This window comes from Lycorma delicatula, chromosome 12 (assembly GCF_047948215.1).
Source record: "Lycorma delicatula isolate Av1 chromosome 12, ASM4794821v1, whole genome shotgun sequence".
NCBI lineage: Eukaryota > Metazoa > Arthropoda > Insecta > Hemiptera > Fulgoridae > Lycorma > Lycorma delicatula.
Genome location: NC_134466.1, coordinates 65,521,006 through 65,540,947, shown reverse-complemented (window position 1 = coordinate 65,540,947; position 19,942 = coordinate 65,521,006). Strand labels below are relative to the sequence as shown.

At 29.7% G+C, this 19,942-nt stretch overlaps 2 protein-coding genes across 4 annotated transcripts in view; one reads left to right on the top strand and one right to left on the bottom strand.

The window, feature by feature from the left end:
* The window catches only part of LOC142332927 (uncharacterized), a 23,387-nt gene extending 14,104 nt beyond the window's left edge, over window positions 1-9,283 (bottom strand). The window contains exon 1 of the mRNA XM_075379630.1: window positions 9,144-9,283. Coding sequence (XP_075235745.1) covers window positions 9,144-9,197 — 54 coding nt within the window. The 5' untranslated portion in view covers window positions 9,198-9,283. The remainder of the gene's footprint in view (window positions 1-9,143) is intronic.
* LOC142332928 (uncharacterized) lies at window positions 7,802-19,942 on the top strand. Of its 3 annotated transcripts, none has more exons than XM_075379632.1 (3): window positions 7,802-7,984; window positions 16,174-16,302; window positions 18,319-19,941. In XM_075379632.1, exons 2-3 carry the CDS (start codon window positions 16,192-16,194, stop codon window positions 18,532-18,534), a joined length of 327 nt encoding a protein of 108 aa, XP_075235747.1. In that variant the 5' UTR covers window positions 7,802-7,984; window positions 16,174-16,191; the 3' UTR covers window positions 18,535-19,941. The 3 variants fall into 3 exon arrangements, with proteins under 3 accessions (XP_075235747.1, XP_075235746.1, XP_075235750.1); XM_075379631.1 differs by lacking the exon at window positions 7,802-7,984 and adding an exon at window positions 9,244-9,339 and having other exon boundaries at window positions 18,319-19,942; XM_075379635.1 differs by lacking the exon at window positions 7,802-7,984 and adding an exon at window positions 9,363-10,324 and having other exon boundaries at window positions 18,319-19,942.

Sequence of the window (19,942 nt, the reverse complement as noted above, 5' to 3'; positions counted from 1 at the left end):
TCAAGAAGAAGATAGAACAAATATCACAAACAATGGACAGACTAACGCAACTAAACAAACCATGGGCGTGGCTGAACCAAATAACGGAGAAACAACTATACCCAACGATACAGAACAGATGGGGGTTATCGATTTACATTGCTCCGAGACGTTACGTGACACTACTTCAGAAACGGAAACACGAACCAACAATAACGACAGACCAACTAAACGACGTAAAACAAGTCATAACGAACACACATACACACAAGTTTGCCCCGGATCCGCTGAAGGAGCTGGATTCCATTTTCCAGCTGTTGGAAGCAGAGAATGGGAGAGGTCTTTACTTGCTCTTGGTGAACACGAGTTCTCAGAGTATTCGAAAGACGATATGGTCAAGCATATTAACCATATTAGAACAAAACTACAAACCGACAATGACGTGGACACAACACGGACACAAGGGAGCAGAAGTCCTATGCTTCCACACAAAAACAGAAGACGAAACAATAACGGCGATAACGAAATCAAAAACAGAAACGATACAGACACTGCAGACGGACAATGTACCTCCTCCGTGGAGATTCATATACAAGACAATTTTCACACACATAATGACAGACAAAGAGGAGGCAGCCCCTCCGCCGGACCGTCAAATACTACAAAAAAAACGAGAACTAAGCGAAAGACAACGGACAGTAATGACAAAACGACTAAAACTAAATATAAACGAACAAGGACAGACAAGAAACGAACAAACGACACAGATACAACAGACACAAATGAACACACCAGACGACCAACTCCTGGTCCAGATGATGACACAGAAGGAAAGGGAGTTGGAGACGATACTCAATGCGGATACACCTTATCATCATCCACCACAACAACCAAAACGCAACATGGAGAGAGTCAAGCAAACGTTTATACAGAAACGAACCCCAATTCTCAATCTACAACCACGGGGACCACAGCCACATCATATACTTCGGAGACAAAAAGGGGGGAAATAGTACAAGAACAAGAGAACGTATCGGACGATATCTACAACTTGTTAATTGTCGTTTTTAGTTTAGTATGTAGTCCATACGAAATAGATATAAATTAGTTTTAAATAATTAATGTAACCGGACTATGTGGATCCGGATAATAACACAATTATGTATACTAGATTACACAATAATATATGTATGATACATCCAAGAAGTTTAGTCTGTTATTTTCCTATCCCCGTCGTCCGACAATAATATCTTATAAGGTTACACGTGCCGCACATTATTAACACGTGATAATCCTATAAGATGTTGCTTGTTGTCAGTAGTCCGGTCGTGACACTGTTGGACGATGGCCAAGAGGATGGGTGATAGCAGATGGCCGCTTAAGGTCATCTGCTATCACTTCCATTTTTTTGGTTTGATTGTGTGTCTATTAGACACAACATACAGTTACAATCAAATTTTCGTCATGTAGACGCAAATTTTTCTAATTGAATAATATTTATTGACTAAGCGACTTTAAATGGCCATGTGAATAACCAAAACTGTCGATATTTGCGCGATAATGATCCTAGATGGATGTTGGAAGCTCATACACAGTACCCTCAGAAAGTGACCATTTGGGTGGGAATCTTGGGTAATTTTATTTTAGGGACTTTTATTTTATCTTACAGGAGATGCTTACTGCGACAGTAGTATGAAGGAAAGTAATCATTAATAAATATAGAAGATTCGTCGTTTTTGTGACACTTCACTGTTTGAAGAAAAAATGTGGTAATTTATTTTTAATTAACATGTAACAAATGAAAAATATTGTTGAAAACATAATCTTGGGACTATAAAACAACTTTGATAATCGTTCATATTAAACTACTGTAGTAGTTTTTGATTAATACTATAAATGTTATAATTGTTTTACCCGTTCATGTAAGCAGGTGTTGAATTACTATTCAGGCACTTTGACTAATATATTTTTTTATATATTGGAATAAAACAAACAAAAAACAATCCAATTGTTATATATAGTAAAGCAAAAATCATTAAATATTTTAAAAAGAAAAAAACGTTTAATAAAATAGAATATCATATTAAATGGTGTAATTAATTGAAAATATTTACGTAATTAGAAATATTTACAGATAAATTAAAAATGAAAACTGGGAAAAAATTACTTATTCTTTAGATCCATCACATGTAATTTCTGGTGATGTAATTCTGTATCCGCTAAGATAAAAGGATTAAATCTCGTCTAAATAACAGGAAGCATTGATATTATTTATTAAAGAAAAAATTCATAAAAAACAAACATTTAATTGGTGATATAACACTTACTGGTTGGTTATATAACTGACTAATAGAAAAACAATTTTATTCATAAAGTGAAAAATAGAAAAAATTATAAATGTTTATTCAAGTAATAATCTGTTTTAATATTTTTATGTTGCATTAAAAAAAAAACACTATTAAACATAATTTATGTTAACATATTCAACTGAACTTCTAAAACAATTATTTTTTTCCCCTTTTTGTACTTTGAACAAACTGCATTCTTTTATAATTATCAATATAATTAAGTAAGTGTGAATTGTTAATTAATACGTAAATAGAATAAGTCAAACAAATTTAGAATTAAAACACTTTAATAGGATAGGATAGGATAGGATAGAAGTAGAATCATCTACCTGCAATGCAACTTCTTCAGACGTAGATAATGTTTCATTTAGTTAAAATTTCTACAAATAGATAACTTTTTTTTTTAACATTATAGAATTAGTTTTCACTCTCTTGTTCTGTTTTACTAGCAGTTTTGATACTGTTATTACTGATAATAAAAATCTAGTACTCAGCGTAGATATCATGCCAGTTTCAGTTTTTAATTACGTGTGGTGATTAGTATTTTCATTATTTTTCATTGATGTACATTTTGTTTATTTATTATATGTTTAAATTTATTTAAAAATCCAAATAAATTATATGTTTAATTGTGATTCAAAGTTACAAAAAGATACTGCATAAACTATTTGAAAGACAAGATACTGTATGCTAGTATTGATAAAAATAGTTATGATTATTAAACTTGTTAAGAAAGAGTAATATAATATAATAACATTGAAATAAAAATGGATATTATAAAAAGCATTGTACATAATAATATTACAACATGCATAAATAATGATAACAATTAATTCATCTCTGCTATTACATATAAATATTAGGTTGTAGTAGACAAAAAAGTCCACGTTCCTTACCATTTAAAAACTTATTATCCCATAATAAAAAAATTCTGTAATGATATTAATAATATTTGAATTTTACTTAATTATAATTGTAACTACAAAGAGCAATGCTTATTTATCATTGTAAAAGGTATTATGTAAAAGCACATTTTTGTATCTAATATTTATTTTTAGAAATTTTTAAAGAATTTTTTACCTTTTAAAGAAATTAAGGGAACTTATACAGGGTCTGGCATATAAACCTGACGATTTTTGAGGGATAATAATTAAACTGTGTTTCGTACTATTAAAACATTTAATATATCAAATTAAAGATCAATTTTTGCAATTTACAGTAAATTACTTATATAGATTTTTTTTTATTTGAATATTATGTCGTTCAAATGTTTTCCATTACTCCTCACACACTCGCTTAACCTCATTCTAAAATTTGACATTGCTCGTTCAATCATCACTTGTGGAACCGCTTCAATTTCTCGTTGAATGGCCTCCTTGAGTTCTGCATTTGACTGTGGTCGACTACTGAAGACTTTATGTTTGAGATACCCCCACAGAAAAAAAATCACAAACAGCCAGATCAAGTAAACGTGTTGGCCAAGGAATATCGCCAAATCGGGAAATCAAACGTCCAGGAAAGGTTCCTCGCAGAACATCCATTGCGATTCTCGCCGTACGGGCAGTGGCACCATCCTGTTGAAACCAAATTTCATGTCCTTGAAAGTCATTCGGTTTCGGTCGCAGAAATTCATTCGACATGTTTACGTATCGATGAGATGTTACTGTTATTTTGCTATTTAACTCTTCAAAAAAAAAAATACGGGCCAATTATGCCGAACTTTGAAACCGCACACCACACTAATATATTGACTGTGAAGTGGTTTTTCAAGAATTTGCTGTGGATTATGTGAAGCCCAATAACGGTAATTTTGTTTATTCACAAATCCTGACAGATGAAAATGCGCCTCGTCACTTAAAAGAATAACGGCATCCTGGTGGACGTTTTCGAGGATGACCTCGCAAGCTGCTTTGTGAGACGCCCGATCATTTGCATTAAGTCGCTGCACTAACATCATCTTATACGGATGGAATTTCAGGTCGGCATGAAGAATTCGTCGTACACTTCGATCAGAAACGGCTAGCGCAGCAGCATGTCTTGCTGATGAACGTCGTGGAGACCGCGTAACAGCTAACCTTACGGCGTTAATGTTTTCAGGCGTTCTCACAGCCCGTTTTCGTCCTGTCGGTTTCATTTTTAAAGCAGACGATGTGTTCCTAAAATTTTTCACCTACAACAATATCGTATTCCTACTAGGAACAGATGCGTGTCGATTTAAATTGAAATGTCTGCGAAATAAACGCTGTGTTACAACAACCGAGTAATTATTTTTAAAATAGGCTTCAATCACAAACTCTCGTTGTTCACCCGACCACGACATACTGGCTACTGAAATAGCATGAATAGACCTGTCGATGTACAACACTCCCACCTTCTCATTGACAGTGGTGCCAACATAACAATTACTACAAAATCATCAGATTTATATGCCGGACCCTGTATAATGTAAATAGATCTACAAAATAAACCATTAAAGAAGAAATAATAATCTTTGTACAATAATTGCCTTAATTTTCTAGTAACATCTAATAAAGTTCAAGTTTAAATTAGAAAAAGATTACTTTACTGGGCACATCAAAAGGCAAAATAAAGTGTGTGTTCAATTTATGTATTTCCTTAAATTTAATCAATTTCGAAATGTCTTCCTTTCCCCACCACCTTGTAAGAGATTTGGTTGCCATATTTATATGGCTGAAGTCAACCTGATGTACAATATTAGTAAGTTATGTTTGTATATTAAGACTGATTCTTTTAAGTAATTATAAAATATTTTAAAATATGTAATAATTGTAGAATGTATTATGTATGTAATAAACTACATATACAAAGTTGTATTGTATAAAATAATTAAATAGTTTTTTCATCTGAAATAGTTTTTTGTATTTCGTATGAAACAATACATCCATCCTGTTTCAAATGTTGGTTTGTAAAGTTGTGCAATTCAGATTCCTGAAATATCCGAACAAAATATGTAAACGTCATACTATTAACATTTCACTAAGATTCAACTCAAAACAGTATTAAATCGGGGAGCGGCTAAATTAGCAGTGGTGATACAACATTCCGTGCCACCTGGTTGAGCTAGAGAGTACAGGAAGTGATTCAGCGCAATCTTTGGCTTGCCAAATTTGAATCATTGTACACCAGTAGACATAAATAACATCGGGTTTAATAAATTCACAAGAGAAAAATATTCATCATTGGAGTCATTAGCTTAAAGAAACTGCCAGCTTATTAGATGGAAAATATTCCAGGAGACTGTCTGTTAATAATGAATCAGTTGATTTTATATACGAGCCGTGTAAGAAGTCTAAAGACCTTCAATGTACTGTACTCAAGAGCAGGCCTCAGAAAAAACTACTATTCATAAAGTTCTGAAATAGATAACCTATTTTATAAAATACAAACTCTTGTTATACACACCTTGTCCATGAGGTATTAGCCTTTTGCAAAACAACTTATACAGACAGGCCACACCCAAAAATATTATTCACGGTGCAAAGTCTCACCAACTTAGTTTAGGCAGGTATATAATTCAAAACAGAGTCTGGTGTATCGATTTGTTACTTTACTCTGTTCATATCTGTGATTTTAAAGCACCTACAATATAAGTAGCGTTAGATTTGCTGTTCTGAGAATAATGAAGTTCATTATACAATTTGTGGTGAATTGAGTGATCTCGTATCACTTGAATGTTGTCTACATTTCAATAAGCTTGGCATGCCAATTTACAACAATATATTTGGCTCAATGAAGTAAACAATAGGAATTCACTTTAATCCACACATTCCCTATTAGCATAATAAAGGATGCAGGTTATTCTAAAGATGGGCTATGCCATTTTAAGGAGTTACTACTTACAACTATAAGACTATGAAAAGGATAATCAACGTTGTTAGGGTGCTTGGAGGTACAAGTGAATCATTTTCTGACATCGTGATTCTTATATTAGTTCCCAGAACCAAAGTATTTTGTAAAAAAGAATACAATATTTTTTTAATTATGTTATTAGATTACTTCAGGGCCTAAATTTCTTTGAAAGCATAGATTTTACTTCTTGCCCTTGAAGGTTTAGCAGTGCCGGATTTACCTTGGACGAGGCCACAAGCAAATCTATATTTTTGAGCCCCCCCCCCCCCCTGGAAGTTCCAATTGCCTATTATCCTACAAAATTTCATTTGATAAACATATAGGTTATAACAACAGAAATAATCAGACACAACCTGATACATTTTTCAATGAATTTTATCGACCTTAATTTTTCGTTTTAATTTTTAAATAGTATGATTCGAATACATACCTTGTATCTTTGACTCAAGCAACGAAACAAGATGCTTCAAGAATCTCTGCCAGTTTAGACAAAGACGAACAAAACGTTTGGTCAAGGCGCCTTTTTGTTACACATGGAAATGACGTGCGGGAAAAAATGGTTTGCATGACAAACCAATTTTAAAATATACTGTCATTATAATCTATGCTATAAATGTAAATTAAGCTTTTACATAATTGAAGATAGCAATTACAATTATACATAAGTTATAAAAGTAATACATAAAGTATTATAAACATATTGTTTATTTTTTGTTAGTTTTACTTTTATTTTTCAAAATTTTTTACTTCGAGGACCCTGTCAAAATGAGGCCTCAAGCAGCTGCTTGTTTTGCTTTATGGTAAATCCGTCACTGAGGTTTAGTGTGCTATAAAAAAGAATTTTTCAAACACCACAATCTTAATTTCCTTATTTTAGTGAAGTGAGCCTGAGGAAAGAAGGGAAACTTAGACACAATGGCGATTATAACTTTTTTGGAACTAAGGAATAAGATACCAGGGTATAGTTGACCTATAAAATAACTATAATTTTTTTCTATACGTTAATGGTAGTGGTATTATCATAAGGGGAAATCAAATTAAAATAAATATAGCCAAGTGAACAGGTATGGTAATGTAATTCAGATACAATCTTTGACATAATGATCCTGAGATTATCCCAGACAAACATCACTTACAAGTAACTTTTTTTTAATATAGTGAATTTTAGCATAATTGTTTTTGCTATATACCCTACAAAATAAGACTATAAATAATTACAACTATATTATACAGTTCTCCTTATAATGGACATTTTAATAACTTAAAAATCTAACTATGGATAGTATAAAAAAAAATTATGCAATTTAAAAAACAGATGGTTTTTTATAATAACCTGTTAAATAGCTTTTAAAAAATTATGACATAATAATATGAATGATATTAAAAAAAAGAGTCAAAATTTTAGTTAATCTCCTTTTTTCTGCTTGTTAATTTTTATTAAAAGAAAAAAAAAAGAAAAAAGTCGCCAGTTTTTATTCGACTGATTCAGTAATTGCAAAATGATATTAACAAATAAAAACGTGATTTAGTTCTGTAAATTGACAACAGATGGCGTAGCAGTTACGGCGTGCATTTATTTTTTATGTTGTGGTGCCATTGCTTTAATGAATTTTGCAGGTCCATTTGGCGAACAGTCATATGATGATCGGTACCGTGGTTTTTACTCTTATTGTGTGATGTTTTGTGTTGATTTTAGAGATATGTTAAATTAATTAATCGTATATTTGAATCTTAGTGTTTTATTTTTATACTGAATAGTATAGTATTGTTTTTATATAATATTCTAGGTAAGTTGAATATGTGTTTACAAATTGTTTTTTTTCCATGTTGCCGGTTTTTTCCCCGATATTTTTCCTTATTATTATTATTACTTTCTTATACTAATTAATTTAATATATCTTATTTTATATTTTGCTCAGTTATAGTATAAAAAAGCAAGATATTTGATTTGTCAGAACGCATTGCCAATGTATAGTTAACCTTAAAAAAAACTGCCTTAAATGATGAAACAAATTAATCCCTTTTGTTGGGATTTTATATTGATCTCTGAAGAAATATAATAAGGAATTCTAGTTATACTTTCAATTTTTCTTTTTTTTTAAGTTAAGCTTTCTTGTAGTTATTTTTTAAACATTTAAACTAGGCTAATATAAAAAATCGTTTCCACCTTTTAATATGATCTATTAAAGAAAAGCTGAATAACTCCGGTTTTATGGAGAAAGAAAAAGCGAGAGGCTAAATAGGCTATATGTGAATATGCAAAGCTATTGGCTGCTTTAATTTATAAGCCAACAACAGCGTTAAAATATTTTATTTTTCTATTTTGAATAATGATTATAGTTTAATATAGTTAACTAAATACAGAAGTTAAATTACTCTGTTAATTTTAATGATAAGTGTACTTCAGGAATTAAATTGTGGAAATGAGATGCGCTAAATTTTTTTTCTAAAGTGATTTTTCCGTGATCGGATAATACAATATTAATCGACTAATATGTTCAGTTAATAATACTAATATTTTATTAATTAATCAGTTCTAAGATTAGATCGTCTAATTAAAAACTTAGGTGAAAAAAAAACGTTAAATATTTATAACTTTTATAATCATAATTATATTAGACGGTTAAAAAAAGTTAATTTCCTTATTGTTTATTTTTCTTGTGTCAATATTTATCTGTGTTCACACAATTAAATGTATTAATTTAATTTATCTTATGATTCACTGATCGATTTTATTTAAAAAATACATTGTTCCATTTTAATAGGAAGCTAATCGTATCTCCATTCTTTTAGAGTATGTGAAGTAAAAAAAAAAATATTTCGTTTTACACTTCGGAATTTAAACATACCGGTTAGTAAGGTTTATAGGTTATATATTAACCTATATGAAGGTCACATTTGAAAATTTATATGTTATTATTTTATTTACTTATAACTCTCCCCTACCAAAGGACATCTGTAGGTGTCTTGCGCGCGCTGCGTGTGTGTCCGTCCGTCCATTCGTCCCTTAGCTTAGCACATAAAACACCAGTTGACCGAGTGATGTCATTCCGTACTACAATAAATAGCAATGTCCTGGGATAACAGGCACCGATCACTAGCTGAAAATCCCCATCGTTAGTAGATGTTTCGTGGTGGTCAGGTGTATGCTTGTTATATTTAATATTTGCACTTATTATTTATACGTTAATATATATTTATTTCTTTAATCGATACATATGCGAAATATATATTAATAATACGATTATATTTTTTTATTTATGCTTTTGTTTTTTTCTTTCATAAAATAATGAACTATAACCGAAAAGTAGGCACCTGAATGTACCGAAACTAGCGGAAATTCCCGATTCGTTAGTTCATGTCTCGTGATGGTCAGGTGTTACTTGTTATATTATTATATATTTATTAGTTGTACTTGTAATATATATTTATTTCTTTAAGCGATATATTTGCGAAATATTTATTAGTAATATATTTTGATGGATGAAGAAGAAAAAACTTATTTTAGAATAAATTAATTTGAGGCGAGAAAGAAATGTGGAAATTTTAAATAAGCATAATCCAGCTGGTTTGCTTCCTTATGTTATGTTTTGAATTTAATTCGATTGTCATCTGTTTTCTGAAAGAGTTGCTTTTAGGGTTTTTGTTTGTATGTTTATTAATAAATTCCTTTGTTTTTTTGTTTATCTGTTTGAGTTTTTATATTTATAAATCAATTTAAATTGTACTACGGTTATAATATCATTTTGTAATAGTACCGGCAATTTGTCATCAAAATAGGCTGTATTTGAAAATCCTTACCTACCGATTGATCTTTTGTCCATGCGTTAGGGGTGATGAGGGAAGCTTAACTCCAGATTTTTAACATCGCCCCTCCCATAGATTTTTGAAAAACACAAAACGTTTTTGAAATGCGTTTTTCTCTGAATCTATGAATTTAGAGAAACGTTTTTCAAACAAAAAATGTAGAGGACATTTTCCTCTACAATTAATATCTTTGAAGTTATGCCGTATAATTTGAAATTGAAATACTTGGTGGCGCTGAAGTTGTAAAGGAGTAGACCGGTTTCGAACACGCGCCCAATTCACAACATTTTCATACTTTCACAAGCTACAGCTCCAAAACGGTAAGTCGTACAAGAAAATTGTTTAAATAAAAGTTGTTTTTTTTTAGATTAACAACTTTTCCAAATGGGTACTTACGTATTAACGCCACCGCAGCTACAGCTTTATTTAAAAACAAAGTAGTCAATCGGATTTTGGTGGAAAATGGGCCGATATAGAGTTTAACATAAACAAATATTTATTTTATAAATATAATTTAACCAAACTTAACCTACGCTCGCTAACCTTGACTAATTAACAGGAGTGTTTTGATTAAAATAACAAACTGTGGGTGATAGAAAAATTCTGAATATATATTTGAAAACAGGATAAAAAACTACATTAAGTACACCTATTGATACTTGTGATACAAAAATCATGTTGACCAGTGTTATTTATTTATTGAAATTTTTTTTACTTGTTAATACTTGATGTGCAATAGATGAAAGGACCAGTTTATTGTGTAGATATGAGTGGGTGTGTCCACATGCACAAGCATGTGATTAATAACATTACTATAATTATCATAAAAATAATAAATTCAGTATCAAATCTTATACCAAACAACATATGTGACATGTGCCTCTAATTTTTTTTTATATTAGTCCATTGTTTACACTAACTCTGATGTAAAATTGCCCTAAAAACTCAAAAACATTCTTGAGAGATATATCAGTAAAATATACCTGTTAAGATTCGTGTATCCTTTCCTCTTTATTTATTGTAAATAAACAAACTGTATCTTCTTATTTTTGTAAAAGTACATGAAGTGGTTATATTCATTTGGCCTATTTCACCAGCTAACTTTTATAATATTACTATTAATTATTGTATTGTGCAGTCTAATTATATATTTAATGTAGTCATCATCTACACCATCATCAACAATGCATTATTCATTTTAAACATAAAACTTCAAATATGAAACATGTAATGGTCATTATAACATATTAAACTTATATTTAAACAGATTGAGCAATGACTATTTATTTTGATTCTGAACCAGCGAACTTATTATATAGAATAATGACATTTAACTAAGGTATTGAACCAAAGCGGTTTGTTATTCAACAATACCTTCAGAAAAAATGTAGTATTCTCTTAAATTGTGAAAGTTACAAGTATGAAACTACATTCAGTTAGAGTAGCGAGATTATTTTACAAGATCATATTGATGTTATAGCTGTATGTCCCTTATAGTAAATACAATTTTTCATAAAGTGGGAAAGATACAAGTAAGAAGCTACATATAGTTGTGGCAGTGAAATTATTTTACATAATCATACAGGTAGATTAGCTGTCAAAATTTAATTTAACATCTCAACACAAAATTAAATTAAGTTGCTATTAGATTATCTTATCTATCATTGTTCATTGTGTAGCATGCCATTCTTATTATTCTTTTAAAGCTTCCTTGTTTTCTTAAACAATATGATGTATTTAATTTTTAAGGAATACCTCAAGAGAAATTCATTTTCACCTTTTTTTGTTGTCTAGATATGTCACTTCATACCTTTTTACATTACTTTCCCCTTTTACATATATTCTTATATATATATATATATATATATATATTTTTTTTTTTTTGTAGCTTATTATTTTAAAAACAAAATATTTTCGATATGCAGTTGATCCTCACTGCATAACAGGAACTAACAAAAAATTCTGTACCATTTGTGTGTGTGTGTGTTTGTGTACGATTAGTTTTTACAGTATACATTCGATGAATATGTTGTTTGGTGTCTTAAGTAATTTTTGCAATGAGTGACCTACATGAATAAAGAGTTGTTCTGAAATTTTGTGTTAAGCTTGACAAAAATTTTATGAAAGTATAAAGAGACTTACAAGTAGGACTCTCTGAGCCACACATAATGCTGTGAGTGATTCAGGTTTTAAAAGTAGTCTAAAACCTATCAAAGATGATACTTCTCAGGAAAGTCCATTGATATCAACTGACATATTCACGATGCCCAAGTGAACAATTTGGTGATATCGAGTCGATTTTCAATGTTTTGTGAGATAGCAAAAGAGACTAGGAGTTTGATGGGTTCATTTCATGAAATCCTAACAAAAAAATTAGAAATGCATCTTGTCACTGCCAAAATTATTCTGAAACTCTTATCATGAAAAGCGATATTCATTTTTTTTGACATCAAAGATGTTTTTCACTATGAGTACAATAATACAAGATCTTCAGAGCTGACAAAGAAGTGCCCATTACTACCTAGAGGTCATCATCTCCATAAAAATGTAAGGAAGAAGAGATCTGAACTTTAACAAAACAGATATGTGCTTCCTTCACTATTACAATGCAGCAACCCTTCCATCATTTATAATTAGTAAATTTTATTCAAAAAATTTGCTCAGTGTCATCCTTCATCCACTGAAATTACAATCATAGCCCCTAATTAAAATGTATGTAAAATTGGGCATGTATTTAAAAGTAGAGTTCATATAAGAAAACTTTCAGAATGCCTTGAAAGTGTTATCAAAATGTGCATGCCAGAGCCGCACTTGTGAAACTCAAGTTGGAAAAATGTATACAATGGGAAGGAGAATTCTCTGAAGGAGATTAATTGTATAATGCTGCAAATATTCAATTTTTTTTTTTTAAAAAGGTCACTTATATTTTGAATGCACCACATACTTAGGTGTTACCATTTATAAGGAAGGTTCCTAGTTCATATTTCAGAATGCTTGACATTTTTTCACACTAACTTTTATATTGTATTATTTGAAAAAATAATTAACCTATTAAAAATTAATTAAGCTATTAGTAGTAGCCTGGAGGTGGAGAAATACATGCTTAAAGAATTGCTATCATACAATGAATTGTATGGTTCATGCATAATTGTCTTTTAAAGGAAATTAAAAAAAAAAATGAAAAATATTGATTAGAACCAACCAAGTAATGTTTTTACCACTTTTGAAGTTTGATGAAAATATTCAATGTGAAATTGGTTTCTTAATTATTTCTATTCTGGGTTTAAAAAGATTGTCATTCTATTCAGACAATTACCAAGAGAATCCAGTTTTTTTAATAGTTAAATAAGCTTATTACCGTCCAACAAAGAGTAGATATAATTAAACTCGTCGTTTAGTATAAAAATACGTTGCTCTAAATATTTATGCAGATAAATAGCAACTGTGATGGAATATTAATTTGAGTGAATAACTTATTTGTAATTAATTGTACAAAGATGAATAAAGCCGGCGTCGTCGTTGTTGCGTATGGGTGCGCCTTGTTTAATACTTACTTTTCCCGACTAACAACTAATATTAGTAGAAGAAATTAAGTCTTCGGCCATGTCAGCTCCATACGACTACTTCGACTAATATTAATCGGAGTAGTCGATTATAAAAGTTAATCGCCGACGAATTAGTAGATTAAAAAAATTAGTCAATGATCTCATAACTTTTTCTTTTCTATTTAGCCTCAGGAATCACCGTAAGGTAATTTTTTTAGAAGATGATATGTGTGAATGTAAGTGAAATATAGTCTTGTACAATCAGGTCGACCGAGACCACCGTTAGGTATTAGTGCAGAGGATGAGATATGAACGATTTGTAGCGTTTAAAAATGCCATGCCTGACCGGGATCTCCGTTTGAAGGGCCGAGACGCTACCAATCGCACCTTGAGGGCCGGCTCTGAGATGTGTGGTTAATTGAAACCCAACTACCAAAGAACGCCGGTATCCACGATACCTACCCGACGTTTGCGTAGGGAGATCCTCAGCGACGTAAAAAAAACCCCAAAAAACTGCAAACTAATTTCTTATAAAATATTTGAACTATAAAAAAAAGAATAAATAAAATTTGGCTCAGTTTTTCGCTATAGAAGTTTAAATATTTAAATTAACATAGTCTCTCACCATCATGGACATATATTTATAAAGTAATTAAAAACGATTAACGGTTGTTTAATATATTAACGTTAATATTATTTGATTTTTATGTTTAACTACTTTCGTATTTGTATTGTATTACTTTTATGATGAACAAAAACATTATTATTAAATGCAAGTCCATATTTTTTTAATGAAGTAATAGATAACAATACCTTCTAAGAATTTTTTAAAAAATTTCAGTAAATTCCTTTTTTTACATTGAACTTTTTTAAATGTTCATGAAAAAACATTTATTTATTAATTCTAATTTGCATTATCTTATTTTTTTCCCCCCAAATTCATCGTGCATTGAAGTATATAATTGCATGTGTTGGCATAGTTGATCACGGCTACTATTTCTGTGGAAGGATTGTGACAGAAAGATGTATATTTTAATTTCTTTCCTATTTTTTCGTTGGGGTTCTCAATTGTTTATCTCACTAAGTAAGTAATTTTACACTATAATTAGAATTTAAGTTTGATTTATTTTTTGTATTGATAAATCGATAGTGTGGGCGTAATCTTGTGATGTAAATTCAGTTTACGTAAATATTAATACTTCATAGTTCAAGCCCACAGAATTTCATAATTCATATTGAATTTTAATACCGATGAGAATCTCCATTCCTTAAGCAGATGATAATCCTTTTGTGAATGTATCTGCTGTCTGTTTTTAATACGATGAAGCTTCCCTTTTTCACAAGCTTCCTCACATAATGGTCGTATCTAGTTTCGATATGTTTTGTATTTATTATGGAACATCGGTTTTTTTTGTAACTTTATGGCACTCTCAATAATATGGCTTTTAATTAACATCAAGTGCACTAACTTCCTTTAACTAGATGTCAAACCAAACCAAACCATCCATTTGGTTGTCTCTATTGCACCAACATTCAGCTTTCATAGAAGAGAGTAATGCTTATTTCTGCAATTTAATTTACCACACAACCGGTTTGCCACAGTTTTTACTATTTGAGGCCCGGAAATTTATTGGAGATTGTTTAAAAAAATATTATATGATTATATTATTGTTGGTAAAAAAACTGTACAGTGCCTAAACCTGAAAATTTCATGATTTTTGACTAGAAATTGATAAATTTTAGTCAAATCTGTAAAATTAAGTTTTTTTAGAACTGCTAGTACAAATTTTACGAACTGAGCATGTACAAGACTACACTTCATTCACATGCACACATATCATCCTCTGAAGTATTATCTAAATGGTAGTTACCGGAGGCTAAACAGGAAAAAAGAAGTACACTAGAAAAACACTTTGAAAATTGTTTTTTTGTAAGTACTTTTGGTGCAGGACAATCAAGAATATTTTTAATACATTGTTGCGATTCATCAGCAAAAATTTCTATATAATGATGAATATCAAATCCCAGTCAAGCGTGGTAATTTTCTTCCACTACAAAATTCAATTTTCACGTTCCATTCAAAAGCTTCACGTTTAAGTGGCTGTAAAAAAATTAATATTATTTAGAACCAAACTCATTAAGGAAATTTTGTATCTTCAAAATTTATATTTTTATAATCTGGTATATATTTTTCAGATATAAGATAAGAATTTAAATTATAGTCAATGTGGTAAATGATATTTATCACGATAAAAAATTTCACCATAAGCAATATTAACACCAATGTCAGTAAATTAGAAAAAGCTAAATCAGAATTACTGCAACAGTTTAACACTTATTTGATTGTAAATATTACAATTTGTAGAATAACATGTAAGGTGAGTAGCAGCACTTTTAACATTTAAATTTTGATGTTAAAATTTAACAAAAGAAACATTTTAGTGGTTTTCCCAAGCAAAACCTTGCACATTAGTCACCTAATAATAATAATATAACAGTTGCTGCACTGTTAATGTGTGTTGTAAGTGAATTAGACTAGTTGCAATTTATTTTATTTCATAAATTATATAAATAATCATAAAGATATTTACTTTGTAGCATTCATATTTTGTTTTTTATTACAGGAAGTAGATTTAGTACAAATGAAAGAGGAACCGCTAGATGTTATTAATGGTGATATTGAAAAAGATCCTTTAGCAATTGAAGAGACGAACTTGGTTAAATTAGAAAATTTAAAAGTTGAAAATGAAAGGGTAAGGGTACATATTATTTTTGCTAAACGAATTACGAAGATTCAGTTAAAAATTCCAGTAAAATAAAGATTGATAAAAAAGTCCTTTTGAAGAAAATATTTATTTGAATAGTCTTTAAATTTTTCAAATAATGTATTAATTTTTTTTTAAATTACTTAGTCTGAATTTAAGCAGTGAAGTTAGTCGGATATCTGGAAAATTGGTACTCCACTGTGTTAACTTTTCATTATGTAAATTTTGGATTACATACAGTTTATGTCAGCTTGTTTGTGTGGGTGTATATTTAGCCTATCAAGCTGATCTAATAGTTAACTCTATGGAAATCAGTTGTTTAACAATTGAAAATTGTTTAAAACATTTCTTTTTTTGGCCTATTTTTTCTTTTAATTCTTGGATTATTCATTCAACCTTGTTTTATGCCTTTTTCTAACTGAATTGTGTATGCTGCTCTTAGCTGGGATTCTATTATTCAGAAATTTTTTAGCGAATATTTGATATGTTCCTGGAAAGGATTGAAGAACAGTGATTAGCTTCCAAAATAGTAACCCGTTCCTTGATCTAGTAAAGCGTCAGAAAAGCACAAGTCAAGGAACGAAACTTATTGCAGTGAAGCATGAACAGTTTTCAACTGACAGCAGTAGGTTAGAGTAGTAACATACGCACCAATAATGATGTTAATAGAAGCAGTGATAAAGATACATTTAAATAACTGCAGTTCAAGCTCTCTCAGTTCAGTTTTATGTTTCTCACCCTATATGTGTAAATGTCTTGATAAAAGTGTTGTGGAGCACCATTTTGTTGAAAACTGAATCTTCCAGGAATCTTAGGAACAGCAAACATCTGAAACATGTAGACGCATGTGTGCCCTGTCACAGTGGACTCTATGGAAAAAAAACAGTTCTCTGACACCATTTTTTCCCATCATAGCCGACACTTACTTTCAGTATGTTCCTTTCATTCTTGATTACTGTATGGGGTTTTCGGTACAACAAATTTGACAGTTGTCTTTAATTATCCCAAATGTATGAAAAGTATCCTCATCACTAAATAAAATATTATTAAGATTCTTTTCAATATGGTGATTATCTCTGCAGCAAACTGATATAATTAATTGGCAGCAATCATTTGGTTTAATGTGAAGAAGCAGTTGTAATGTACACTTTCAAATGGAGTGCTCATGACCGATGTCGCGAACAATAGAAAAAGGAATCTTCAGTCCGTAACTAGATCGCGTAATTGACTTATCGGGCAGTGAATGTATCGCTTAATTTATGCACAGTCTCTTAACTAACTGAAACCTTCTGATGATTTCCAGTTTGTGAAACCCATCTTCTAGTCTCCAGTTCATATCCTTGGAATACAATAGATTTGGATGTGGGTGAATTGACATTCAGTTCAGTTCATACAAGCCATTGAACATGCATAACTGATTGAAAGCAAAGCATAAACTGAATATTTTTTGTGGGGGTCTGCATTTTGATGGACTACAATTGCATTCAATTCGGTTTGTATAGCTGCTGACTCTTAAGAGTATACTGAACAAATTTTTGAGATACATTCTGTCATTTGACCCTACATTTAAGAGATTACAATGACTGTTTTCTTAAATGTAGGCCATTAGTTTTGGATGCTTTCAGCCTAGACTTCCTGTATATAAAATGCATGGGTAAGTGTGATCAACATGCATATTGATAAAACGTATATAATAACTATATTTACCTGTTATAAATTTGCAAAATAGTTTTGTTTTCCTAAAACATACTTGTGATAATAAAGTTTCAACCAAATGTGTAAATATAAGATAAGTAAAGTACCTTATTATAATAAAGTTAACTCATTTATAATTAATTAATATCCAAAACCACTTTGATTATGAATATATCTTAAAAATATTCAATTTTTTTAATACGCGTTTAGTGACTTTTTACAAGATATAATACTTAATGTTATTGGAATTCAAATAGTTTTAAGTTATTCATAATTAGCTTTGAATTATTAGTTATTTTTAATTTACAGGTTATTATTGATAAAGGAACCTACAAGGGAAGTACCAAGAATCGCATTACTCATAAGAGATGTGTAAATAATTCAGTATATGATGGAATTATGAAAGAAAAATCCATTGAATATAGTCAAAGTTATAATTCAAAATCACATTTACATATTCATAAAAAACGAAAAATTATGATTGTAATTTCTGCCAAAAAAGTTTTAGTGATGTTTCTTATTTAAAGATGCATATTAATTTACACACCAAGGAGAAAAATTATGTATGTAAATTTTGTCAAAAGTCATTTAATATTAAAAGCAATTTAAAGAGACATCTTAATAATCATACAAAAGAGAAAAATTATGTTTGTACATTTTGTGAGAAGTCTTTTAATCAAAGTTCTAATTTAAAATCGCTTTTAAATATTCATACTAAGGAGAAAAATTATATTTGTAACGTTTGTCAAAAATCATTTAATGCCAGAAGCAATTTAAAAAGACATCTTAATATTCATACAAAAGAGGACGATTGTACTTGTAACTTCTGCCAAAAGTTGTTTTATCGCATTTGTGATTTTAAAAAAACACATTTATTTCCACTCTAAAGAAAAAAATTAATGTTTGTAACGTTTATCAAAAATCTTTTAAGTTTTTTAAGTATTGCACTATTGGATATGTAATATTTTTATACATAAAAAATCTTTTAATAGAGTTATATTTTAGAAAGACATCTTAACGTTATTCTTATTAGAGAATCTTTATGACCTTTAAAATTCTTATATTAAGAAAATTGATTAAGGAAAAAAATTAATAGCTTTCTTTCAAGTGTGTGTAATTTAAGATTCATATAACAAAATTTATTTAATGTTTATAATTTAACACACAATTTACATTTTTCTCACTTTTATATGTTGCAACTAAAGGTGGAGAGGTTTCAATTTATATATTACTGTATTTTATAATGTGTGGGTATGCTTATGAACATTTTAAGTCCAGAACCATGGCAATCAGAAAATTTGGTGTAAAAAGTGTGTATAAAGTTCTTAGGTGAGTGAGACTTGTTATACAAATCACAAGTTACATGTGTTTTTCTTGAACATTTTTTCCTTAAGTGCATTTTCACAAATAACCTTGACATGAATGAATTTAAAGCTTGTGTAAACTGTAAATTAGGGCAGACTGCACTTGTGGGATTTTTTCTGTCCCAAATGTTTTAAAAATAATTTTATCCTTGCTGTTTCAATAGTTTTTCATAATAATTTGCTAAAGTTTTGCTATCACAAGTTTATTCGACTTAATTAAAAATATTTTTATTTAAATTTTATTTGCAATTAATTTTTTTGAAATTAATTTTCTTTGTGAGTAGACTTATTTTATTGTAATGAAAATCTCAGTTTTAGTAATACATGTTTAAAATATAAATTGTAATTCTTATGTGATAATAACATTTTGCTCATAATATAAAATATTTCAGAATTATGTATTTTGATTGTTTAATATATCTTTGAAATTGAAACTTATGGATTAAATGATAATTTATATATGTTTATTTTATTTTAAAAGTTGTATTATCGATTAATTTTCAAATGTACATTCCAAGTGGTTCATTTTTTAATCTAATAAACAAAGTTTCACAGAAAACTATTGTTTT

Coding starts and splice junctions, on each gene's coding strand:
- LOC142332928 (XM_075379631.1), top strand. Junction 16,303..18,318: donor TAAAAGTTGAAAATGAAAGG/GTAAGGGTACAT, acceptor TTTAATTTACAG/GTTATTATTGATAAAGGAAC.